The following is a 27,569-nucleotide window of genomic DNA, read 5'->3' as shown; positions in this document are numbered from 1 at the left end:
TATGAGGGACATAGAGGGGTGTGAGCGAGAAGGGGAAAAGGAGGGGGGAAAACCCCACAGACTTTTTGGCAATGTCCCTTAAGCAGGGCCCGTGCCACTTACCCCTCCACACCGGCCAGACCATCTGCCTTGAAGTAGACAATGCAGGAACCGTCTGGGTGGTTGTTATAGCCAATGCTAGAAATTTACCCCGGTGTGCTGCGCCTCGTAGGGGGTTAACCATGTCAAAAATAGGTAGCCCTATTTTGGGCATCACCCCGGGTGTCAGCTAGCGCTGACCGTAGACTGTCTCTTGATGTCCATCCTCCCGTGAGCAGGACACTTAAAAAACTGAATAGGATTGTATGGTGTGTGGGGGTAAGCCTGATGGCCACGCCCACTTAAACTAATATTCAAGTGTCCTGCCTCCGGAGGATGGAGCTTAACCCCATCGTTCCCTGTGTCCCCCTAAGACGACAGAGAAACACAGTTTCACAGTTTAAGTCAATATCCCAAGTATCTGAATCAGACCATGCCCCCAGGTCTCATCTAAGGGGGCTAAACACTACCTGAGGACTATGGGAGGTGAATAGATAGTCAGCCTGTGATAAGTGATGCTCACATAAGGCTGACACTGGAAGTCAACACATAGTATATATATATATATATATATATATATATATATATATATATATATTATATATATATAGATAGATATAGATATAGATATAGATATATATATATATAAGGATACGTATATCATACCTGTTCTCCCAGAGACTGGTCAAGGAATTTTGACTGCAGCTGATGACAGAAAGCCAGGGCGAGGTCTTTCATCTGAAAATAAAACAGCCAAATACACTCTGTAAATAGCAGCACTACAACTGTATCAATCTGTATGAATCCTTATTTACAAAATAAATATCACAAAAGTAAAACTAATAAGGGACATTTTTTCACAGGAGATTTTAGATCACAGGATGGAACTGCATCTTGTGCATCTTTTGACTCCCAGAATGATTTAGGGGATACGAACTAAACTTACTACAGTATCAAGGCCAGAAGCCATGTCATATTCTGTTATGATGAGGCTTGCGGCATATGATCAGGCAACCCAAGTCTTTTAATTGAGATCAGATTCTATGAAGTCAAAGGCTCCAATAATGACAGATTATAGCATTTTTATGGCAGCTTTTAGCATAAAGACTGAAAAACTCTATTTTCAGAATGCTGTTCTTATCCTGGATGACACTATTAGGGTTGTCTGGATTTTAGCAATCTCTGCCTACTGCAGGGGAGTCCACTCAATCACATTGCTTTGTTCTCCAGCAAACTTCCAACAATAATGGCGTATAGGTTGCTAAACTTCAGAACTTCAGGGCTAAGTCAGTTTGGGTGAATGGGCGAATGTAAGAACTATTTCCACAACACAAGTAATACAACTGAATGTGCCATAACAAACACAGTGTGGAACATGGAACACACCCTTTTTCATATTTGCAAGTACTCGTTTAAGAGACAGTAAAAGATTTACAAACCCCGTGAAAACCCCACATAGGCCACTTCCTGTTATTACCAGTGCATCTTCTCAATAAAATCTTATAATTTATGTTCCCATGTGCCTGCCTCACATCTGTTACCAGGAAGAATCCTATGTGTAAATATACATAAAGTAATCACCCATTCACAAAGCTTTTTGCAGTTTTATTAGCCCTAAAGTGTTAATTGTGAAAACCCAGTTAAATAAATGGTTGGAGGTTCTCTCTTGTAGAAGCATGCAATAGAGTGAAGTAGATACAGCAAGAGGCTGACATGGTAAAAGCAAGCAGACACAGAAGGGAATAATGGAGCATTCATATCCCCTCTGCGAGAAATATTGAACACTGTTTTTCAGATATGAAAATAAAGCAGATGGTTGCAGAGACTTTCTAAAGCAGAGGAGTTACATTATCATAGAATAAAGCCTATTAGAGTCAATAGATGAAATAGAAGTGAGTGAAAATGTCTATATTACATATATATTACCATTATATCCAGATGGTCCGCTAAGAACGAGGCAGATAATGCAGTCTGTGTCTTTGTTTTATCCAGTTTTTTGGCTGTCCATTTACTGACAAGATCTTCTGGATTTTGCAAAGCAAAAAGCAATCCAAAGATCTGGGATGAGGTGAGCCACACCCAGCTATGAGGATACCACAGATGAGACTGAACATGGGCTAAAATGTTGAACAGAGTATATTAGTAAATTAAATGCTATATTTTACACAGACCAGCACAACGAGTACCTGACTGCAAAGAATAGATATATAAGGAGCCTCTTCTATAAAGAAAGTGTTTTTCAAGTACAGGTCTGGGACCCGTTATCCAGAAAGCTTGGGACCTGGGGTTTTGCGGATAAGGGATCTTTCCATTTGTATCAACATACTCTAAGTCTGCTTTAAATCATTTAAACATTAAACCCAATAGGACTGTTTTCCCTCCAATAAGGATGAATTATATCTTAACTTGCATCAGGTATGAGTTACTGTTTTAATATTGAATAATCAAACTAAAATGTCTGATGGCCTTCCCGTAATTTAGATATTTCTGGATAATGGTTTCTGGAACAGATCCCATACCTGTACTGGCACATTATGCCAAATTCTGGCATATTAAACCATAATAAATTTCAAATGCGTTCCATGAGATGCATTTTTTTGGCACTGGCAAACAAAGACCCCATTAAAGGGGACCCGTCACCCAAAAAAAAACCATTCCAAATCCTATTTTATCACATTAGTCAAGCAAAATGAACTTTAATTACACTATATTAATTATTTGAATCTTGTTTCCTTCAGTCTGGGAATTCATAATTATAGCAAGCAGGCAGGATCCATTTTGTGGACACTGTTATTAAGGCAAGTCTTGCATCATCTCAGAATCTTGTTTGTGCACCAGAATGGGGGACCTGATGTCCAACCCCATGCCCTGGCTACACAATTAAACGGTAAAGAGAACGGGGGAATGTGTGGAGAGCAGTGACATGTAGGAAATGCTGAATGGAAAGTGAAAGTAATTGTCTGCCCCACCTCTATGCCACTGGCATAGAGGAGGGGCAGACAATATTTGATTGACAGCTGAGATTTTTAAATGAGCTTACAACAGCTATGAATGCTTTAATAAAAAATAGAAATTGGATTTCATGTTTAATTTGAAAAGGACTTTTATTATACAGATTTTTGTGTCTGGATGACAGGTCCACTTTAAGGTTATAAACACATAATATTAGGTAGTGATTTTTATTCACCATGAATTCTGCATGTGCCATGTCCCTTCCTTTAGCTAATGCCATGGGTTTTGCCAGTAAAACTGCTGTACTTCATGGTGAACACTAAATTACAACCACCATGGGGTTTTTCTTTAGGAGTGTGGTCTTCCAGTGGTGTTTGAAGTTCTCCGTAGCATGAAATGGGAAATATAACTTCTTATTTTATAAAGCCCTTCGAACTCATTAATCGGAGTTTAAAAGGTTCATGGTTCAGATTCCACTGTTACTTGCATGCCAGTGACAGCAATAGAAATAAAGGCTGGTGCCGGGTAAAATGCCCACAATGCGGAGCTCTAAAAGGATGTAAAGTACAGACTTGATTCCCACCTCTGTCCCTAACAAGTAAAGACCTACTAGAAGGAACATTTATAATAATATTCTGAGGGATTGGAAGTGTTCTGAAAGTAAACAGAAGCCTATTTTCCAGAACAAGATGGCAGGACTCAGTAACTATGAATTGTCTTCCTTACCAAGTATTACAGCCATAATCTCTTGGTGGGTTGTTAACTGGGTAACGTTGCACTCCTTAATCAGCTTAGTAATTAATGTAAGAAAACTAAACAGCAATCTATCCGCTGCTTTTTCTTCAGACTCTTCTCTTAGCTGCAATAGACAAAATATCCATGTAATTACAGCAAATAGGGGGCAATGCTTTTCATCTATTCAAATTTGATTTACTTACATCTTCAAACATTACAGGGTTAATTTCTTTTTCAATGGTGGCAAGAACAGGTTCGAGTCTCCTCTCAAATTCGACTCCTTCAGCTTCAACAAATAAACCGCATGTTTGGGCTCCTAATCTTTTGTGAGCAGACTGTGACAGAAAATGTACAAAGAAAGGTATCACGAAGAGACAAAAGAGACGGTATTTCTTCTATCCTGTCAGCCATGGGCCTAAACACTATTTGTTATTCCACTAGCAGGATACACATAATCCAACAAGTTGTTCAACATCCTATAAAAAGGCATTGAAGGAAACTGGAAATATAGCCAGCTAGAATGGCAACGGTTAGCCTGGGTAGAAACAATCTAACCACAGTATATATCTATACATTATATACTAGTAAGTTATATGTAAGGCATATTTTAATAAAAGAAGTGTAAAAAGGAATGTGCAGCTTCCTCTGCTCTGCCATTCATGCTTTTCTTGTAGAATCCTTTAAAAGGGTGGTTCACCCTTAATTTAACTTTTAGTTTGTTATAGAATTGATAATCCTAAACAACTTTTCATTTGGCCTTCATTTTTCTTTTTTATAGTTTTTATAATATTTGCCTTTTTCTTCTGACTCTTCCCAGCTTACAAATGGAAGCCAATGACCCCATCTAAAAACAAATGCTCTTTAAGGCTACAAATGTATTGTTATTGCTACTTTTTATTACTCATCTTTCTATTCAAAGCCCTATTCTATTTATATTCCAGTCTCTTATTCATATTAGGGCATAGTTGCTAGGTAAGTTGGACCCCAGCAACTGGATTGATGAAATTGCAAACTGGAGAGCTGCTGAATAAAAAGCCAACACAAATAAAAAATGAAAGCCAGTTGCATATTGTCTCAGAATATCTCTCACTACACCATACTAAAAGTTGATTTAAAGGTGAACAACCCTTTTAAGGACTAGCAAATATGTACATATACAGTTTAAAAAATAAATGGCTAGATGAAAAACACTAAAAACTTGAGTGAGGGTAGACAAAGGACTGAATTTAATAAAGGAGTGTGTGTGCCTTAAACATTATAAATAATAAAGTGACAGCCAAAACAGCCTGATTTTTGTTCATATGTGCCGAAATTACCCAACTGAAACAAATTACCACAGATAAAGTTAATTGCTGATCGTTGCAGCCCTACCATGAAGTCAAACATTTCCTCTGATCAGGACTTCCTTGGCTCAGCAAGAAAACATACCTTTTCATTAGAAAGCCACTGAGTGACCAAGGAGAACAACAGATCCTTCTTCTGAAGACTGATTTTACTTAGAAGGGATTTTCCTGCAAGGGCAGCCATTTTTTTGCACTTCGGAGAGTCGTCGTTTACCATCAGCAAAACCACCGGGACGAAGATAAGGGCGCAGAACTGGTTAAGAATGCTCTGTAAGAGAAAATATATGCTTCAGTGCCATTTTTTACCAGGAATAAATATACCAAATACACGGGAACAGATTGTAGGTATTTTTTACTAGAGGCCTCAAGCACCTACTGTTATGACACATTTTTTGTTTCACGAACAAAAAAAAATATGATGGCATGATGCAAGACATGGATTTCATTATATACAGTCTTTCCCTCCCTTATGTCTATACAAAGCTACAACATAATGATAGTGACAGAAAACTAAAGTTGCTAGACTCCCTCAGCAACTTTTTTTAGGGCCAACAAAACCATGGGGAAGATGATACGCTTTGCACAAATATATTGAAATTGCCATGGTACCTTCTCAAACAAATTTTGTTAGTAATCATTTACACAAGAATACTCTTTATGAAGGAGCAACAAAGATTTCTTTCCATTAAATATCACGCTAATACAATATATTGCAGCAAAAGGAGCCAGCGCCGGCACACTTACTTCTGGGAATGACTGGAAAAGGTAAGCCATCATTTCCAAAGCAGACTCTCTTCCAGTTTCATATTCATAGCTGCACCAAAAAGAACAAACCATTGATAGTTAGAACTGGGAAATAAGCATATTGCATAGATGGAAGGTTACTTTGCATGCGCCAGTTTATAATCAAGGTAAATTGGGATATTTACGACTCTCACTGTATTCTGTTAAAGTCCAGCCCATCTGTAGTGAAGCTGGTTGGAGGTCTCTAACCTTTAGACTTAAAAATGCTCAGTTGAATAGGTCAGGTACAGATATAACAGATTGCATGGGTGGGGGACATCCATTGTAGCTGTGGTTAACCTTGTTCTTCAAGAACGACCACACAGATTTATCAAAAGGCAATACACCACATGCCTAGCTGATGATTTTGGAGTACTTGCTACATAGTTTAAGTAATCTCCACCTTTTAATAAATATGGACTGCATAATATTATCAACTCAACTCTCTCTAATGTCTCTTTGTTTGCACCATTCTTTCCTAAGCAAAAAATGGCATTTTATTTTAGCATTTTAATGAGAGAGATTCACAGTAGCCAACTAAAACAACTGTGGAGCCAACTGAGCTTCTGACTAAAAGGATTCATCCCAGGAGACATTTGTGCTGGCTCATCTATACATTTCGGTAATATTATGTTCTATTGGCCAAAGAAGCCCGATGATCAAACACATTGAGGTTTAATGTGCATGATAGTTTGGACTTATTATTCTCCAGGCTGGCAGAAAATATTATGTGTGCAACACTGCTCCAAAACACGGAATTACATAAAGGCTGTCTCCCATACACTCCATTATAATTAAATAATCCAAATATTTAAAAATGATTTCCTTTTTCTCTGTAATAATAAAACAGTACCTTGTACTTGATCCAAATTAAGATATAAGAAATCATCACTGGAAGCAAAACCAGCCTATTGGGTTTATTTAATGTTTACATGATTTTTTTCTTAAGATATGAAGAACCAGAATACAGAAAGATCCATTATCCAGAAAACCCCAGATCCCGAACATTCTGTATAACAGGTCCTATACCTGTATAGTATTTACAAAAATTATCTCACTGCTAATATACCCCAGTCATGCATATCTATGGTTGCCACGAGGCCTGGCCGGTAAAAATTATGCTCAGCCCCAATGTTATTAATAGGGAAAAAATATAACTATACATAGGAAGGCCGGTATTTTTACCCCAAAAAAGTGGCAACCCTATGCATATCTGAAAGATGTGGATCAGCCTGCCGATGTAGAATCTGCTTCATATATTGCCCCGCGGGAGGAACTTAAGCACAATTCATAAAGAGAATAATATCTGTCAAACCAAATGTACCGGTAACCAAAGAGTGTCCTTGTGACCTACATATGTATGAATATGTACAGCTCTACGTGTACACAGAACTGTACATTCATTTAGACCATTCCAAGCAGCAGAAATTAAAGTATAGGCTTTAAATGAAAAAGGTGCTCCAAAAAATACAGAGAATACAGAGTTCATTTCTGGAGGTAGGGATACACTTACTTTAGCTGTGCAATTATAAACTCCAAGTTAGTTTTTAATTTAACCCCAAGAGGATAGTCAAGAAGGTACTTCAAGTAAATCTGTAAAGAAAATTCAAGAGGATGGGTTACATCCAGTACTAACTGGCAGCACTGTAAAAACATCACTTCTGCTATCATAGATGCATGGGTCCCTTTACCTGCCGACACTGGACTCTGACTTGCTCACTCTGGCCAGTGACTGCCAACTTGGCTACCTTCTGCATCACCTCGTCAATCTCGGGAACAATTACTTTCCTTGATACAATGGCCTTTAGAAGATTAAATGAACACAGAAACACTCATTATAACATTTCCCAAAGAAACACCCAGTTATTTGCAAAAGTTTAGCTCAACTCCAACTAGAAACAGAAAAACCACTATCTGAACAATGTGACAATTCACAAACAAAGATTTTGTTGTGGCATAATATTGGTTTATATACAACCCCTACTGTAAAATAAATGTATATCAGAGGTTACCAAGCTCAACAACTATAGAAAACAGGAGGCCACACATGGAAGGGCATTCATTATTTCCTAAAATTATTCACAAAGAGAAATGTCTTTGTACATTATATGTACCTACCTTTAACAAGCCAAAAGCAGTAGCCTGTCGAGATGAATCGTACAGATCTTCCTCAGCATAGCCCAGTAACACCTGCAGCTGCTTCTCTGTAATTTCTCCCTTTGTGTGTTTCACCAATATGGTTATGCACTGCAAAGTAAAGGACCACTTATTAATAGAGTCGTAACCCAGAGTGTAGGAAATGTAGCACTTTTCTGGACTGGTGTCTCATCAGTCTTATAAATTAAAACAGTACTTTGCATGCAACAGGATCAAAACTAGGGGCAGGCAGAAGAGGCAAATGTCTAGGTGGGTGGGGGGCACTATTCCAACTATTCCATAAAACAAAAATACTGACATGGCACGGTGGATTGCATCCAAAATTTCAAACTTGTAATAGGGTAAAATATTAATGGCTTAATATAAATGTTTAAGCAATGATTAACACATATGTTTAGGTTGGCCACTAGGGGAAGCTAGAGAATAACAGAAGGGCTCTAGTGGGTGGAGAATAGTAAGTTATATAAGGGAAGGTTTCAGGAAATGATATTAGAGATGCATTATGGGAAGCAAGATGAGCAATGGGCTCTGCAGCAGTAAAGTCAAATCCTGGCAGAGGAACTGAGCCCAGGTAGTGTGAGGCCTAGAGGTGAAATAGTACGCTGTAGGAAGGGTAAGTTAGAGAGGTAACTAGCATAAGCAACTATGGCCCCCAACTAGAAGTGAGTGGGCATAGTGTTCCCAGCGGGAATCCCGACAGCCAGGGTTTAAGAGGGAAGGCTAGGTCCGAATTGAGCCGGCCAGGACCCAAGAGGGGTGCCTGCGAGCATGTGTCCCCCTAGCAATGTTCTGCAAAAGGCACTGTGAATGTGCTGCTGTTCTAATGAAGGCCGTGACAATAAAGAGAACATGATTGAACTACAACTCCCTGCCTGGTGTGCTTTACTGGAGACTTTCCCCCACACTAAAGGTCGGTGGTAGTGCACGGGAGATGGTTGCCCCCGTTACTGCACTTGTGTAAGTAAATGGCTGCTACTGATCTGCTGTTCAAAAAGGAGTCTATGGGCAGGGCTGTTGGTTTGTCAAGTGGGATTAGAAGAATCAGAACATTTCTACCAATATTCCAAAACAAAAAAAAATATTTAATTTTCACCTTGAAACAGTTAACAACTAAGTGGAAATTCTGCCCTTTGGCTACTCCAGCTTTTGCGTAATCCTTCAGCAGCAGAAAGAGCTGTTTGATCAGTGCCTCTGTGTTGGTTTTAAGGGAAGGCAAAGGAAACTTTAGGATCCAGATGAAAGACTGCAAAGCTCCAGTGATAACCTGCAAATAACCAAATGCGCATATTGAAACAGTTTATGTATTCTCAGCTGCTACTGAAAGAATAGCTGTACCAATAGGTATTAACTAATCTGAACTCCCCCTGATGTGCAGGTGCATCCCAGAATGCGGATTCACATACAGAAACATACAAAACATAGATTTGAGCAGAGCACGTATGTTATAGTGCTGTGACAAACACCTATTTCTTCAGTAAGTTCAGCGCTTTCGCTGCTAAAGCTTCAGCCATACAGTACATTGCTCAATGTGTGTACTAGCAAACAAACATATCTACTGAAGTTCCACAAAATAATGAACAGACAAATGGGTCACAGGGTGGGATTAGGGCTTGGGTCCTTCAGTAAAAACCAGATACGTGGCTTCCCCACAAACGCATTTCCCGCAGAACCCATATGCAGTTGCCCAGGTTGTTTTTATTGTTTATAACAGTGTGCATGGGGAAAAAAACAACATTCAGAAAGGATAGACAAGAACAGTGGAATGTACAAATATGTAAACTTTTATATTTAATGCAGAGAATGAAATAAAATAATTATTTGATGTAGAGCAGATGAATGCAGGCATAGTAAATTATATGAGAACCTAAGGAATATAGGGAAAAGGGTGGTGTTTGACAACAGGGGAGTGGCATATGCTTTGCGCTTAAAAAGGAAGCTACAGGCTGGGTGGGAGTGCCTGAACTTTAGGCTTTTTATTACTCACTTTTTTGTAAATGTGGGCCTTACTGTTCCTACTGAACAGCAGCCCCAATGGCTTATTTATTAGGGTAATCCTAACCAGAGCATGCACAATTTTTTTTTTGTAATTTTCCACTGCAGGAAATAAAGGGGTGACTTTTATTGGGCTAATATTCACCTTGTGTGCAATGGCTCTTAGAGTTCTGGAAGAAGCACACACTTTTTCCCAGCAGGGACTTGATTATTCGGGGTTACTGTTCCTTAGGGCAACACCACACAGGGCAAATTCAGGTGTCTCATAAATAGCATTTGTTGTTTCTTGTTTCCAAGTGGTTATAGCATGAGGAATGATCATACAAACTTGTTTTATAGAATGTCTGTAATAGACAAGGGGGGCAAATTTGGCATTGGAAATATCCCAAAATAGCCCTGTTTTCCATTTCCCTTAGAGAGACATTTACGGACTGTTTGGAAATCGGGTCGCACATGAGCCAATGCTGTTTGCTAACTAGGCTACTTTTAACAGAGTAGAAAGCTTATTGGCTTGTGTATGGGGCCAAAATTACATCCTCAATGACCCATATATGGACAGAATTCGAACTGATAACAATTGAGCTGGCTAAAAAATCCCATTAGGAGTAAAGATCACAATAGAACCTAATGTTATCTCATCACTTGGTAAAAACAGAGCGACTGGCATGCCTTCTGAGCAGCCATATCAGGCAAAGATCAACTTGTCTGGCAACGCTTGTAAACAAGGGGATCTTAATGGGCATGGCTAGCTTTACCAACGCAGATGGGAGAATAGAGGTGATCCTTAGCTTTATGTTATTACCTTTACATCCATTGACTGCAAACAGCCAATTAGGGTTGTCACAAATGGATCCAGCATTTCTAATGCATGCTCTTGTGAAGAATTCACCTTGGATTTCTTCAAACTCATGTGCAGCAACTGAAATATTAATTTGCAATTATTACTCACTTAAGAGACTTTACCCACCAGTAACATGACACACATATATTTTTTTAGCAACCATTACAAACCCGAAGTCCAGTCTCCACAAGGATATGCAAGTTGGTCTTGCTGCAAACAGCGGCTTTAAGCCCTCCTCGAGGTAAAGGTGGCTCAATTAACAAACAGCTCTTGGGTTGAAGGCGTGGATCTGGTGGAAGCACTGCTGCACGCCTATTTCTGAAGGGAAAGCAATGGGAAATGTATTTCTTTTATATACTTAGTGACAGAATATAGGACAGGAGCAGTCATCCACAATAACAATACAATAACTGGGTGCAGACTGTTCAGTACACCATAGCAATCTATCATCAATTAGCTTTGATCAGTCTACCACTAGTTAGGTAAGAGCAGCAAAGATCTGATTAACTGCACTAGTGCACCCTTAGAAAATAATCCCACCTATCTACAGTAGAATAAAAAAAAAATTGCATTGAGATTACTGTCCATTTTGTCTTATTGAAACAATCAAATTTTGGCAAATTCCATCTCTTTAATGCCCTATAAAGGCTGATACATTAAGTGCTATTTGCAGAAGTTGCGCATGAGATCAGCAAAAACAATAAACAACTGCATTACAGTGAAAACTCTTTTGTAAACAATCCCATCATAATTTATTCCATATAAAGTTGCCTTTGTAACAACTAATATGAAAGATACTTCAGAATAATTCCACACAATACAAGGCACTTACTTCTCTTTTTCAGTTATTAGTGGAAGATTTTCACTAATGAGGCCATAGCTGAGTAATAGAACAGGCTGGGCAGTCATTTCTGTGTTGGCAATTAAACCAAAAACAATCCGGCGAAAAGCTTCGTGCACTTTACGTGACACCTTCAGGCTTGTAGTCACCTCCAAAACCTAAAGATGGAAACACATACCCACACAAAAAATTATATAGTTATCTAATGAAAAGTCACAAAGTATAAAAACATATGATTTCTTTCTCTACAGTATATTCACCTCTTTCAAGGGCACAATTAGCTTCACCACCTGATCTTTTCCGACAAACTGAGCAAGAAGTTCATATGAGTCATAGCTTTTACTGCTTCGTGCTTCCATTACTTTGGAAACAATCCCCTTAACTTCTTTTTCTTCTGCGATATTGCCAAACAATTCTTGATTGAAAATCTTTTTTTGGGGAGAAAAAAAGGAATATACTACAGCATTATAAAAATAAAAAGGTGAAATCTTGATGGCAGCTATAGAAAGATACAGGCTTTACACATATAGCAGAATCAAAGAAGAAGTGCATTTATATACATTCACTCTTTACTTCAGACTGTGCCATTTAACACAAAGTACACTCGATTAAAAGTCTGTTCTATTTACCTGGACCAGAGTTTCCAAGCAGCCGTCCAAATCTCCATTCTTTAGACTATTAGTCAGCCCTTTCAACAGCAGATTGACAGTAAAGGTCAGAACATGGACCTAATATAAGAAAACCAATGGATCAATAAGATATAACTGTTTGCAAATAAGGTATAATATAGGAAGCAGTCATTTTGAAAACACTTAAAAGTAAAGTGAGCATTTGCATTAACATTGTAGACACGAATATTCTAACACTTTGGCAAATAGTCATGTCTAATTTTTTATTTGTTTGCCTTACTATAGCAACCAATTTGAAGTTCATTTTTTTTTAGAAAAATTTTTATTTCTATAACTAATCTTTCTCTTTGGGACATCCCCTAGAGATTTTTACGTCTGCCAAAGTAACTGGCTGGTTGCTATGGTACATAGTAAACCCTAACAATGAGAAATAAGGTTTAACGCAGTGCAGAACACCAATTACAATTTAAAACAAGGACCAAAGTATGGCCTATTTTAAGGTAGTTATCTCAAGGGACACAATGAAATTAAAGGGATACTGTAATCACAGTCCCTGAGTTATTAAGATGAAGGACCTAGGATTGTGCATTGAAGCCTTGTGGAAATATGGGGTGTACATGGGAAAGAGAGGGGCTCAATACTTTAAATCTGGTCAATAGCAGGTATAACGTAAAGGGGTTCCTTAAGTTTACAGCTAGTAAATGTGCTGCTTCTTGCGCAGGTTAGTTACCTGGTAACCTTTTACAAGCACAGCTTGCATCTCTCTCAGTACATAGTGCAGGTACCGAGCACCAATGGTCTCCATGATTTTAATGAGTGTGTTACGAGCAACATCACGGATTTCCTGTGCTCTGTTCCTCAAAAAAACGCAGATCTTGAGCAGAATGCTGCAAGCAAAACCAGTCAGTCAGGACAATTCACTAATACAGAAATGATTATACAGGAATTAAGTCAACAAAAAACCCCATAGAATATAAAACGTTGAATTAAAGAGACTCAGTGCTTGCAATCTGCATAGTACAACGAAATCCCTATGATGACAGTTTTTTAAAGTCCCTCTGTACAGGCTGTGGGTAAACTTGGGGGGTAGCTACTGCTAATATTAGGCTCATTTAAAAAAATCCACTATGTCATTTGTTCCATCAAAATTTACAAGGAGAGTAGGGGACAGGGCACTAAATGCTAGTCAGAAGCTTTGGCTATACAAACATTTAAGTACATAAGGAACATCCCATCCAACACAAGCCATACTCAGGTCATCCTCAGGAGGGGAGGAAGCATTGTCAGATTTACTATGCTATATTTTTTTTAGTGAATCTATAAGTAGAAAATGGGTATTAAGGCCCCAGTATGCCTTTTGAATATTCTACAAAAAAACAAAATGAAAAAATACAAATGATGAATCTCGAAACAGTTAAATCCAATAAAGAATTGGTAATTTTACCTTGGTAAATTCAATTCCATAACCTCTTGTGGCAATGTCTGCATGAGTTTTATCATAGCAAAGGCAATTGGCACCCGAACAACTTCCTCCTCATTCACTGCCTTTGATTTCACAGACTTGTGCTCTTCATCTCTTTTGACCTACAAAAATAATTGTTCATTGCAACTACAAATAGCTGGCTCAGAAACATATACGATTACAAAAATATTCCAGCTAAGCCAGCACAATACCCCCCAGCATTTAAATCAGTGTACTAGGATCATACCTGTGAAAAAATCGAACCCTTCCCCATTTATAAAGCTGTGTGGGGGGTTTTGGGCAGTTAGCATTTTTTGCTAGCACAAACATCTACCAAAACTGGCACCAATCAATAATTTAAGTTTCTTTGTAATTTAATACAGTACATTGTCTCTTAATCAATTATTTAACCAACATCAACACTCAGGATTTAGAACCTTCTTAAACATACTCTAGCAGGGATAGTTACTTAAACCGAAATCTTACCTTTGCATCGAGACATTTCTGTAGCCTTGGTATAATATTAGCCTTCACTGTCTCCTGAATATGTTGGATAAGAGAAGCAATTTCTTCCTTGCTCTTTGGTAGAGAATTAAACGCGATGTTTGTTTTTTTACTTTTTTTGTGTTCTTCAGAGGGATTCTCGCTTATCACATTTGTTGCCTTTTCACCATCCACATTGGATATTTCCAGAACACCCTTTTCCTCTTCTTCCTCCTCCTCCTCTTGCTGTAAATCCATTGGTTCTTCCTCCTCTTCTAGTTGGTCAGTGTCCATTTTACCTTCAACCACAACATAAAAAAAACACTTTACATTGGAGATTTATGAAACCCGATTTAATGTATTAAAAATGTACATAGCTGTTTATTATAACCTGTTAATGTTATTTGGTCCCTCTAATTTGACTTACTTTCTTCAGTTTCTGCTGCTTGCAGATGCTTTTCCAGTGTACTGTGATCAAAGTGAAATGCGTCAAGCACTGTCACTAACAAGCTGTTTGAAAATAATAAGAAAATGTGAGTAATCTATCTGTAACTACAAAGACAGGTGAGTTATGGCTATTCAGAGCTCCTCCATAAGCCTTGCTCTGCTAAAATGGGTGTAGTCCTCATAGATCTTGGTACTTGACAGTAGTAAGATGGCTCCATGCCTAACCAAACCATTGATTTCAATATTGACCACTTGGCACATTCAGTTTGCAAAATATTAACAATCTCTACATGCTTTTCAATTATTGTGTTCTTATTTTTGTCACAGATTTGTTTGTGTTTACATCTTAATATTAAACTACAGGTGCTTAAAAAATATAAATATACATGAATAAATTGCCTGTATGAAGCTATAAGTCATGAACATCCAACTAAAGATCAATATAGCGTGCATTACCTGACACCCAGCTTCTGGCTGATTTGCCCAGTCTGAAGGACGTGGATGAAATATTTCAAGTGATACATGTATGCCGACCAAGACAGGTGTTTACACACAGCGCCTACCATGTCCACAGATGCATTGATCATATGCTCATACTACAAATCAAATATGGAGACATGTTTAAAAACAGGGAAACTTATAAACGGCACTGTTATATCATTTAAGACATATGTAAGTAAAATTCTGCTCAGACTCTTCAGTGGACATAGGTGTATTTACCATAAAGTACAAAGAGGCCCAGGTGTAGGGCAACAGCTCTAAGGGGGCAATGGAAAAAACTTTTTAAAACCTTATTTTGTGGTAATTTTATATTTACCGTATATATTCGAGTATAAGCAGAGTTTTTCGGTATCCAAAATGTGCTGAAAAAGTCTACCTCGGCTTATACTCGAGTCAGTGGGCAGTAGCTGAGATTGCAGTCACTTTTAATCATTCCTATACCAACAGTTCGCTTGGGGAGAGACTGCAATATCACACAGCGCCCTCTGTTGGTTATATGAAAGAATAACAGTGACTGCAATATCACACAGCACCCTCTGTTGGTTATATGAAGGATTAACAGTGATGGCAATATCACACAGTGCCCTCTGTTGGTTATACGAAAGATTAACAGTGATGGCAATATCACACAGCACCCTCTGCACATGGTAGTGGGACAGTGGGACAATGCACACAGTAATCCGTTTGGCAATTCTCTGTCACCATCAACTTTGCAAAGAAGTCCGGTTGATCGCTGGGGGGGGTCGCTTTGGCGGAATGTGCACTGCTGGGAGACAGGGCTGTAGTTGTGTCTAGGCTTATACTCGAGTCAATACGTTTTCCCAGTTTTCGTAGGTAAAATTAGGTACCTCATAGTATATACGGTACCTCTCAAGATTCATGGCAGGGCTAGAATGGGACATGTCCATGGAACTGTAAATGGTGGGAAAATATATTTGGTATTTGCGGAGCCCTCCTGAGATCTTCAGAAAAAACACAAATAATGTTGGCCGCACAGATTTGGACCAGATTTGGGATCTCCAGCTGATTAACCCACGCGACCCATGACTATAAAATGTGGAAGCCTGGTCCTGTACAATTCCAGCTCAGCTGATGACATGCATGAGCTAAATTCAAGTCATTCGGTTGTGCTACACATAAGTTGAGGCTGAATCAAAGTACTGAGAAACAGGGGCACCACAGAACCAATAAGCCTATTATTCAGGTTAGAGAGCAAGTAACATGCAGTCCATTTCTTACCTTTTGCATCTTTTCATCAAAGAGAGTTGTGGTAGCATATGGCATGATGTAGTTCTGGAGGGATTTAGAGGATAAAAGCACGTTCTCCTCCACAAGTTTCTTTGCTAATTTCCGCAAAGCTCTTGCTCGTCTATGAATCTTTAAAGAAAATATAAATGATTCAGAACACCATGTTTCCTAATAAATGCCCAAAGTTTGTATTGATTATTTTACTCTAGGAACCAATCAAAACAAAGCAGTTACTTGTCTATGATGGTGCCAGAATAGAGGAAATCAAAAGTATGAGCCATTCAGCGAATATATATTGTATAAAGTTATTTACTGGTTTATATTTTTTCTGCATATTTATAAGTTTTCATTACTGCAGGCTTCCATGTTATAATACTTAGTCCATACTGTTCCTTTGAATCAGCATCCTTGTAAATCTTCTTTAAAAAATAAAGACGCCACTGCTGGCCATAGAGATGAGAATTCTTGCTGAAAATCAAAGAAGTACAACGTTTACCTGAATGTGTTTCATATTCTCAAAGAAGTCCATTTCTGGGTCATTGTAGTCTGTAAGTTGAACCAAGTCTGCAAACTCTGGATGTTTGGGAAAGGTCCGGATCAAGTTAGAAAGCAATGTTGTGTAGTCCTGCTGAATATGCTAAGACACAAAAATATATTTATCAGCAGATTGATCAAACCATGTTGAGAATTGGTCTAAACAAGTAGATAATATACCGAAAAGCAACAATATTTCTTATAATATGACATCTAACTCAACAGCTAAAAAGTGGAAAAAGTGGAAATGTATTGGCCCTGGGTATTGTGATGAACAATTATCCATGAATACCCATCCTGGCATGAATTCAGAATGAGAAATACAAATGTCAATTTATGCTTGAGGAAATGTGTATATCAGCACTTCTCATACTGTGAGGACCCCATGAAGGTCATGGTGAAAGGTAATAAAGGTTTCAATGATTTTTTGGCTAACATTCTGTGTTAGCAACTTTTACTACTGTCTTACTACCGCTGCAAGTTTATCCCCCTTTCAATACAATAAGAATCAACACCAACAATGTAAATAAATGTGTAGGTATATTCACAACCAAGCACTGTAATTTAACAACAATTGTGTACCTGCAAGTTGGATACGCTTGGTTAAAATATCAGACAGAATTCAAAACACAATAAAGTCAGAAATAAACACACAATATAAAATATTATAAGGGGTGAATCCTTGAGCAAAGACTCCATGGTTGAATGATCACACACACTTGACTAAACAAAGGATTCATGAACAGAAATTATGTCTAAAATCCACAATCCTTGATACCATTTAGAATCAATTATGTAATAATGAACCTCATTTCAATTACCCTTTTTCAAAGAAATTTCAACAGTAAATTCAAATTTGCTAAAGGCATTTTTGACTTTATTGTATTTGATTTAAACATTATTCTTTGTTTATACAACTAGGGTTCCTAGCAGCTTACTCACCTCTACTTTGCTTCTCAACCCTGTTTTCACACTCTGCAGCAAAGTGCGCTGCACTATCTCTCTGAATTCAGTCTCTTCGTGTTCCACTGCTGCAAGCTGTGTCATTATGCCAGTAAGGCACAGGCTGGCATTGTCACTCAGAGACATTTCTCCAATCTTCAAAAAAAACGCATTCCGATATCAATTAGGCAAAGAAATTAGTATAAAAAAGCATGAAAAGGAACCAAAGACTATATGCAAACAGTTAGATTCTTATAATATAAGCATATTTGCAAAAAGGATTATTAGTGTATATTTGGGCAGCCATTCTCATGAAGATGATTCTGATAACCAGCCAAAACCACCCTTAAAGCAACTGTATTAACAACCAAATAGCATTGAAAGAAAAAAAAAAAGTTGTCCCTCAATTAAAATACATGACAAATTATGAAATAATCACAATTATTTTGATAGCTAAGCAGTGTTCGTGTTTTTGCACAGCAATGTAACACAATGTTACCTGTATGGTATGGAAGCAGTTGTACATAAGGGGAATGATATAGTTCATATCCAGCTTTTTCATCTCCTTTATATGAGCAGCGGCTTTTTGGAAAGCTGGTATCCGCACATCAAAGTGAATATCATCCAAATGTCTCTTGTCAAATGCATTCAGCTAGTAAAATTAAAAAAAATGGAATAAAAAGTTTAACCCATTTATATGTTTACCTCTAATACAAGACACAGGCAACAGCACAATGGGAGAATTATAGACATTTCTACCAGGTACACTGCAGTGGCAACAACAACCAAAAAAGTGGAACTTTTAGCAGTATAAATTCTGATGGAAGTGTTTATTGGCCTGAATAAAATTGAATACTAAACATCTGCAAGCTGATCGACGAATAGAAATAGATTTTTTATATGATAAAATGATACTGCTGTCAAGTAGAAAGCACTTGGAAACATCAAGTATGACATCCTCAAATGATTTCCACCTGACGGCTCCTCTGCCATAGGGAGAGCATTTGGCGTTGCTATGAATAAGAAACAACTGCAGGCAGAAATGGATGTTGTAAACCTCTAGAGTTCTTAAAATCACCACTGTGATATAATCTAAACACTACATGTACTACAGGCCTAACAGACTTACATTACATTCATCTAACTCATTTTGCAATGAGAAGAAGAAGAGGTAAGCTGAGCAAGAGCACCTAAATTTTTAATACATTCTTATATTAAAATCTATTCTAAACCATGTTAGACAATAGTACAGCTCTATTAAACTTGTATACTGTATAGGCATTATAAACGGGGGAGTAATATCCTTTTCACTTCCTAAAGCTAAGTAGAAAATGGCTTCAACGATTTTGAGACCTTTTTAGCATATGTAAAGGTATCAATGGAATTCACCAACCTTAGCGCCAATATCTGTGATATACTCCAATGAGGGATCCAGTTCTGACAAAACCTACAAAACAAATGCAACATATTACCATCATGATTTCAATATATTCTGTTTTAACAAAGCACAATGAGCATTATTTCAGAGATATATCCCACACGTTATTAATAATGGTAGGTGCACCTATAAAAGGGTCTTATAAATTAATATTTTCTTACTGAACAGTACTAACTAGTCAAATTAAGCTTTGCAAAAGAGGGATTTTTGTACTTACCGTTAAATCCTTTTCTCTTCGCCTACATTGGGGGACACAGGCACCATGGGGATAAAGATCCTGCAGCTGGAGAGCAGACACTAAACAGTTAAATGACTCCTCCTCCTGCTCTGGGCTTTATCCCCTGCCTACTTCCTGTTCTCCTCAGTTTTGACACCGAAGAAGGAAGGACAAGTATGTATAAGGAACCCTAATGAGAGGAGGAGTCTCACCCCAGAGTGCATAGTTGAACAACGGTAGTGAACAGGTACGTGTTACATAGCATAGAATAGAATCATATAACCAGGGAGGGAAGGCCTGTGTCCCCCAATGTAGGCGAAGAGAAAAGGATTTAACGGTAAGTACAAAAATCCCTCTTTCTCTTGCCTAGATTGGGGGACACAGGCACCATGGGGACGTCCCAAAGCTACCCATGAGGGTGGGACATCTACCTTATTTGTATTCAGAAAACCACATCCTGACACACTTTTCTCCCAAAACTAGCCTCGGCTGAGGGCTGTGTGAGAATTCTGTCACCTTTGAAGGTATAGTCTTTCCTGACGCTTGATGAAGTACTGACTTCAGGTGTGGCATGAGCCGAACTCGAAACGGTGCTGTTTTACCTGTAATCGCATAGGCTGGAAAATCTAATCCATTTGGCATTTACCAACATGGAGACCAATGGCCCCTCTTGTGGCCATTAGGGAGAAGCAGAGAGCTCATCAAAAGTTGTGCTTCTCACTGGAGTAATCCAGTGTGTAGACTACATCCAGATTGTTCAGTTCTTTCTCTTAAAAGGTTGTGGGTTCCGAAGAGATGGAGGGAACCAAAAGTTACTGATTCAATGGAATTGGAAGCCAGCTTGGAAGAATTTCCTGAATGGTCGCAGTACCACGTTATCAGCATGAAGATGATGTGTTGGCTGGTCTTGGGTTTCAGAGAGATGGAAGGAACCAAAAGATACTGATTCAATGGAATCTGAAGCCAGTTTGGAAGAGCTTCCTGATTGGTCGCAGTACCGCATTATCAGCATGAAGATGATGTGTTGGCCTTGGAAGACGAGCCATCAGTTCCGAAACCCTTCTGAAGGAGGAAAACCCGCCAGATGGACCCCTTTTTCTGTCAAGATCACCAAGGGATGGAATCTAGGGGGTCAAGGGATCCTCTAGGAGCTATTACAGGACTAGTTAAGGTCCCCTTGGCTGTATGTATGGCAGAGCCAGTCATATGGCACCCTGTAGAGGTCCTGATGTTTGAAGGATGGCTATCTGATACAAAATTGTAGAGTTCCCTGTGAATGTGTACACGCCAGTGATAACGATTTTCGTCTCTGGTGGTAAATCCCTGCTGATATCAGCTTTTGAGCTCTTGGCGTAGCTGGCATGATAGACTGGGGACCACCTGAGGTAGTCAGGATAAGGGCTTCATGGGCCACGTTGTTAAGTCAACCGAGGTGAATTTTGGGTGGATGATTGGACCTTGAACGACTCGAACTGGAAGTGGAAGGTGCGTCAGCCAACAGGCTGAGCTCTGTGAACCATGCCCTTTGTGGCAAAAATTGTGCCTCCCAGACGGTGTTAGTCTGTTCCTTCATTCATTTGAAGACTCTTGGAAGCTGGATGAGCAGGGAAAACACGTGGGTAAGTTTGTATGGCCAAGGAGCTATGAGAGTGTCCACCGCAAGAGGATCCCTGACTTGTGCAATACGCTGGGTAGATACCTGGTCACCATTAGAACCACTTAGGGTATTACCCATTGTTCTACGATCGAGCGACCACTGTATGGAGGCTCCCCTCGCAGCGATCCATATCTCATTGCGGAGGAAGTTCACTATCCTGATGTTCCCTCTGGGATGTATACTGTGGGGCTGGTGGGTATGGTCCTCTCAGCCCACTCCAAGATTTACATATGCAACCGCCAGCACAATCTCAAATTGCATCCTAGCAGGTTGACCTTTTAGGAGGTCCGTCCAGTGCTTTATTAAGAGGAAGAAGGAGCTGAGTTTCAAGATAATGATCTGAAGAGACTGTTCTGTCCTGTTCCATTAACCCTGTACTGTGTTGGAGCCAAATGGCGTCTCCCTCACTGTGGATACTTGCATCTATGGCCGTGACCACCCACTGTTGAACTGGGAAGGCCTTCCCAGAGAGCCATCTCTGAGGCTGAATCCACTGCAGTAGAGATGCCCTGAGTTGGACAGGGATTGGCATGTTCTATCCAGGTCATGAGGGTTCTGTCTCTTGAATGGACCTTAAACTGCTGAAGAGGTCTTGTGTGCAGTTGCCTATGAAAACGGTGGCAACGATGAGACCATTGTTCCCATGGTGCCCATTGTAGCACGCAGGGGGACTGGGCACCCCCTTCTCGAGTGTGGGGATAAGACTATGGAGAGTCGATACCTTGGTCTATGAATGGGAGGTCCCCCACTGAGCAGTCCGTGATTAGACATAGGTATTCCGTTTTGTGAGTTGGGGGAGGGCAGGTTACTGGTATTGAGTATTCAGCTCCTCAGGGTCTGCAGTACCATGGACTGTTGAATTGAGGTGAGATCCGAAGTGCCTGGACTTCTTCTAGATCTTCTTCTGATCTGTATGTTGTGTAACCGTCGGTCTGACATTCCATGACTGGTAGGTTTTCCAAGCAGAGTCAGTGTTACTTTGGCTTTGACAACCCCGCGGTCTTGACTTGGTGATACGCTAAGCGCAGAGGACAGTCTGAAGGGGAGTGCCATGAACTGCCATGCTTCACTGCAATGCAGAAGGGTAGAAAACACTTGTGGTTGTGGATTGGAATATGGAGGCTGGCACCTCTGCTGTCAACTATCTCCAAGATAAAACCCCCCCCCTCTAGGGACTGAATGGATTCCCCCTTTTTGAAGTGGCACTTGTGGGCATCCTTAGGTCCAGCACTGGACAATAGGAACCGTCCCTTCTGGGGCAATGAAGAGACTGGAGTAAGTCAGTATACCCTCTTGGAAACGGGGAACCTTAAGCAGAGCGGACAAGAGCTGCTCTGGAACTGAGTTTTTAGCAGAGGTGGGAAATGAACCCACAACCTTTTGGACCAGGTTATCGACAGAGCCGTGTGCTCTTGAAGGTTTAATTTATATTAGATATTCCTGAGGTATGGGTTGAAGGACCCAGGGGTTCTGAATAGTATGTTTTCAGTCCTCCCAAGTGCTTTAGTCAGCCTCCTAAGGAACGACCTCAGAGGCGAGTACACCTTCAGCGGTGTAGTTATTTGTCCTGGACAAGTCTAGTAGTGTTCATGGTCGAAGACCAGGAAGAACTCTGTGAGAAGGAGTATTAGGGTCCAACTGCCGGCTGTGGGTTTACCATCTGTGCTCAAGAGCCATGACTTTGGCGAGAAGGACGAACAAGGTTGTCTACGTGGAAGCGATGGGTACAGAAGTTTGCAGAAGAGTGCTTTTGCAACCCATCACTTAAGCGCTAGTCTGGTCCAACTTTGCTCAGAAGTGGTTTTCCTGGGAAGGCGCAGACTGACCCAGAATCCTAGAAGTTAGGTCTGTTGAACAGGTCTTAACCATGTAACAACTGAGTGCCAGAAGCATCAGCACAATAATTTTAGCGGTGTCTAGGGCAGTGTCACGATATATCTATATATGTGACCACATCGGCCCTTTGAGAGACGTTGGTTGGTGGTGAAACATCTGACCCAGTATGTTTGGCATCTAGCTCCAACCATACAGGTGTAATGAAGATGGCTGTAACTGGGTCAGTGAATATAGCCTTGCAGAAGCCCTTATTAATTATCAAGGGAATTTCAGAAGGCAGACGCATTAGCCACCAGGATGGTGGTGTTCGGGAAAATGTAATTCCAGGGGGTTCCACCTTATGGAAGACTTCACAATTGCGTGTCATCCTTGCGCAGAGGCCATGCCATTTATCTCTGCATTGTTCCAATTTTTGTATACGTGCTGCCGAAGCGAGCATTGCTGGAGGGGCAGACCAAGGTCTATACAGTCTCTGAAGAGCTGGACCCTATGGTCTGTGTTGTCCATTGAGATTTGGCAATTTTTGCCAACTGGTCCTAGTCTGGAAAACCTAAGAGGATTTCCTTTGGCATTTGAATTGTCAACCATGTGAAGCGGTCGATTACCATGAACCGCAGTGGCTGGGTTGTCCTGAATGCTAAGGACTAATGCTAAGACTGCCCGTATGGGTCCATCGACCTCCCTTTAGGGTAGGGAGTGTCTGGATCAGAGTCCTCCCTTGATAAGTTGCCCTTCTCTCCCTTAATATTCTTCCATGCTGTCCATGGAATCTGGAGAGGAGTGGGAATGGTGTTTTGACCATGGGGAGGATCGCCTTGGGAAGTAGATAGATATTCCACGACTCTATCCATAATCTCCGGTAACCATGCCAAACTCTGTAGTAGGAGAGATAAGGCGTGTACCATTCTGAGTCCGAGCTCAATTGTTTTGCCGTAGCTGATACTGAGCTGGACAGTAGAGCCATAGCCGAAGGGCTGCTCGCAGGGGAAGGGTGGGCCTCAACAGGGACAGTGGAAGTATTTGGAAACCCGAGTTGCCATAAGACAGGCAAATAGGACAATAATGTGCAGACCAAGATAATAGTGATCAGCATAATTATTTATTTAATCTTTTTTTTTTTTTTTTTTTTTTTATTTATTTGCTTTAGTATCTCCATGATTCATCGTAACAGGGTGATGTTCCACTGTACCTGCCATAATCTTGGAATCCCCTCTCCAGAAGGGAGGGAATACTGACTAGTGTTAGGCAGGAATGGTTTGCTATGGAAGGGAAGAATTTTAGTATCCACCTAATATGCCTAGACAAGGTCAGAAGAGGCATACAGGTCTTAGGATGTACACTTTATTCCGTGAAAAAAGGGACTGGGGAGGAAGATGGCACCGGATAGAGAAGCGGTTGTAAGAATGGCCAGCTACAACCTCATCGATCCAAGATGGCTGCCACGAAATCCCGCGTGATCCAAGATGGCGGCCGCGAAGTGCAGCGTGATCCAAGATGGCGGCCGCGAAATCCCGCGTGATCCAAGATGGCGGCCGCGAAATCCCGCGGGATCCAAGATGGCGGCCGCGAAATCCCGCGGGATACAAGATGGCGGCCGAGATCAGTTCTCGACAAGGGAAGCCACGAGGAGACTGAGAGAAGCAAAAGTAAGGTGAATATGGTGGGAAAAGAAGTGGTAGGGGGGCAGCGGATGGCCAGTAAGGCAGGCGGGTGGGGTGGCTGGCAGGCAGACAGAAGGTCACCAACTGATCCTCGGCCCCACTGCCTGAGGAAGCCATTTGGGGTGAGTTGGAGGGTGTACTACTTACCTTTGATGGAGGGTGTACTACTTACCCTTGATGCCAGCCTGAAGTGCCCGAGGTGGATCCCTGTGGTAATGGGTCGGTGCAGCCTCCGTGGAGCGGGAACCGGAACCCCCAGGGATCAGTGGAGCTTAGCCTGCAGACCTCCGTAGAGCGGGAAGGCAGTGGGCATTAAAAATAACCATTAGGCTGGAGGGGCTCTAGAAAGAGAACCTTGGCCCCTGTGTGGCATGGTTTTTGGAAAGTATCCTAACCACTTGCTCCAGAGCCACTAGTGTCAGTCCTCCTTCTGAGGACACTAAAATAAAACTGAGGAGAACAGGAAGTAGGCAGGGGATAAAGCCCAGAGCAGGAGGAGGAGTCATTTAACTGTTTAGTGTCTGCTCTCCAGCTGCAGGATCTTTATCCCCATGGTGCCTGTGTCCCCCAATCTAGGCAAGAGAAATAATAAACAGAAACCACCTAAGCTAATAACTCAGATATTATTATCTGTGGTAAAGATGCACATTTTGAAAATTGCAATATTAACGTACAGAATAACCAAACTTATTTGATAGACACAAGAGCATGATGAGTTATCAGATAACTAAAGAAATGCAGCACCTTGGTTCATTTATGTCACACTGCCTCGTTGAGCGATTACAGCCTCTTTAAAGTCAAAAAGTAAAGGCAAGATAATGTACCTGAAATGTCGTGCACAGAGTCTGGCGGGATAATTTGTTTTGAATAACTGCAAAAAGTTTTGCCATTGGCTTCAGAAAGCTTGTAGGGTTTGTACAGTGTCTTAACAGATTCTGAGTTGTTTGCAGAATATCCACCTCTGTATCCTGAGTTCAAAACAACAACAAAAACAAATAATAAATGTATATTTTTATTTCAAAATATTGAAACAGATTAACAGCCATTTGTGTAACAGTTTTCATGTTTCACCGGTGATACACATACCTGAACTATATTGCTTTTATGCAAGTAGGAAAGGAGGAGCCCAATGAGCACAGTACTTTGTTCTTTTTCCTGAATAAACTTGCTGATCCTAAAAAAGGGATTAAGTATCAACATAAATGAACGTAATTAAATATCAACATAAAGGAATGTAATTAAGTATCAACATAAAGGAAAAAAAGACTATTTCAATTTACGTCATATAAAACATTTAACCTATATGAACTTTCATTACACCATTGCCTTCTATAGTTGGCCATAAAAACCAGAGGATTGTACGATCCTGAGTGTTTATGCTGGCCCACCAACCTTCAATCTGGACCCTCCAGTCACTGTTCCAGGTACCCCTGATTTCAAGTAAATCTGGAAAATTCTGCCGTTGGGACTCATCGGATAAGCAGTTCATGGCAAGGATTTGCTCTATGCCTTTTACAAGTTAAAACCTGTCATCGATCTTTGCATATTACACGATTGCAAAGGGATTAAATCTGTTAACATAAATATATATTACAAGTATGGGACCAGTTATCCAGAATGCTTGGGAGCTGGGGTTTTCTGGATAAGGGATCTTGTGTCCATAATTTGGATCTCCATATCTTAAGTCTACTAGAAAATCATTTAAACATTAAATAAACCCAGAAGGCTAGTTTTGCTTCCAATAAGGATGAATTATATCTTGGTTTGGATCAAATACAAGGAACTGGTTAATTATTACAGAGGAAAAGGAAATCATGTTTTAAATTTTAAATTATTTGATTTCAATGGAGTCTATAGGATATGTCTATTCCGTAATCTGGAGCTTTCTGGGTAACCTGTTTCTGAATAACGGTTTCCAAACCTGTATATAAAAGTATATTTTATACTTGCGGTTTATGTTAAAATAAGAAAAAAACACAAGGTTGATGTGTCCCTTTCTTATTTGCTATGTTGCACAGGACGAGGCTACAATGGGAGCTAAGACAGACTGATAGCTTTGTAAGGAGACAACGGCTTCCTTTGACAGTTACACGTTACAATAACCAGTACTCAATGCTGGGAAAGAATTTTTGAATGCAATACATGTCACAGTAAACAACGACTTGACGAGAACTTAGATATCGGCTCTTAGGAGAAAATTGAGGATTTGTACCCTAAGTTGTTTATACTTACTTTGACAGGATGTTCAATTCTTTGCTCACTTGTGCACTAAATTTCTTTTTTCTCATTTTGTCCACATTCAGCATACTCTTATTGAGGTACTGGAGGATTGCAGAGATGTGCGGGTAGATCAACCTCACACCATCAGTGGGCGATTCTAGCAAGGACAAAGATAACATTTTATATTTGCTTATTTTTATTCCCAGTATCTTGGTCGAATTGTCTCTCAATGGCTCTTTCAGTGCTCATACCATCATTTATGTTTTCAACATCAGGAAGAACACAATCATTCACCAACAAGCAGGAAAGGTCCTCTGCAGCTTCAAAATCCACACTGTTAAGAAGGTTATCAGCCACATCTATAACCAGACTTGCAGTAGCCTCTGATAAGTTCTTTGTTGAGAGAAGGGCAAACACATTTAGAAGTACATCATAGTCAGGCTGCCCCGGCTTTTGTTTTCCAAGCAATGGGAAAAACCTATTAAAAAAACAAACTGAGTTGTTAGAGTACTTATTAAAGGTCATTATTACATATGGTAATATGGATCATAAATTGAATTGAAGTAGTTTAA

The 27,569-nt window shown here is 40.0% G+C and overlaps 1 protein-coding gene and 1 non-coding gene across 4 annotated transcripts in view; both read right to left on the bottom strand.

Moving 5' to 3' along the window:
- The window catches only part of utp20.L (UTP20 small subunit processome component L homeolog), a 72,583-nt gene that overhangs the window by 7,305 nt on the left and 37,709 nt on the right, over positions 1-27,569 (bottom strand). Inside the window, exons 30-58 of one of the 3 annotated variants that reach the window (XM_018252314.2) lie at positions 27,249-27,475; positions 27,010-27,154; positions 25,864-25,951; positions 25,602-25,745; positions 19,362-19,415; positions 18,468-18,620; positions 17,969-18,124; positions 16,989-17,129; positions 16,484-16,621; positions 15,200-15,339; positions 14,724-14,806; positions 14,300-14,604; positions 13,796-13,935; positions 13,082-13,238; positions 12,352-12,450; positions 11,983-12,150; positions 11,714-11,880; positions 11,052-11,199; positions 10,843-10,959; positions 9,142-9,312; positions 8,010-8,138; positions 7,583-7,693; positions 7,405-7,484; positions 5,853-5,922; positions 5,194-5,376; positions 3,969-4,100; positions 3,757-3,889; positions 2,005-2,195; positions 745-816 (exon numbers count right to left, since the gene is read on the bottom strand). In XM_018252314.2, coding sequence (XP_018107803.1) covers positions 745-816; positions 2,005-2,195; positions 3,757-3,889; positions 3,969-4,100; positions 5,194-5,376; positions 5,853-5,922; positions 7,405-7,484; positions 7,583-7,693; positions 8,010-8,138; positions 9,142-9,312; positions 10,843-10,959; positions 11,052-11,199; positions 11,714-11,880; positions 11,983-12,150; positions 12,352-12,450; positions 13,082-13,238; positions 13,796-13,935; positions 14,300-14,604; positions 14,724-14,806; positions 15,200-15,339; positions 16,484-16,621; positions 16,989-17,129; positions 17,969-18,124; positions 18,468-18,620; positions 19,362-19,415; positions 25,602-25,745; positions 25,864-25,951; positions 27,010-27,154; positions 27,249-27,475 — 4,042 coding nt within the window. The remainder of the gene's footprint in view (positions 1-744; positions 817-2,004; positions 2,196-3,756; positions 3,890-3,968; positions 4,101-5,193; positions 5,377-5,852; positions 5,923-7,404; positions 7,485-7,582; positions 7,694-8,009; positions 8,139-9,141; positions 9,313-10,842; positions 10,960-11,051; positions 11,200-11,713; positions 11,881-11,982; positions 12,151-12,351; positions 12,451-13,081; positions 13,239-13,795; positions 13,936-14,299; positions 14,605-14,723; positions 14,807-15,199; positions 15,340-16,483; positions 16,622-16,988; positions 17,130-17,968; positions 18,125-18,467; positions 18,621-19,361; positions 19,416-25,601; positions 25,746-25,863; positions 25,952-27,009; positions 27,155-27,248; positions 27,476-27,569) is intronic. The other 2 variants (XM_041586262.1, XM_018252315.2) reach the window with 2 other exon arrangements.
- On the bottom strand, positions 23,451-23,555 carry LOC121401762. Its single transcript, XR_005966490.1, has one exon. It is a non-coding gene; the product is annotated as a U6 spliceosomal RNA (small nuclear RNA).

Source organism: Xenopus laevis, chromosome 3L, assembly GCF_017654675.1.
Source record: "Xenopus laevis strain J_2021 chromosome 3L, Xenopus_laevis_v10.1, whole genome shotgun sequence".
Taxonomy (NCBI): Eukaryota; Metazoa; Chordata; class Amphibia; order Anura; family Pipidae; genus Xenopus; species Xenopus laevis.
This window is presented reverse-complemented; position numbering and strand designations above follow the sequence as displayed.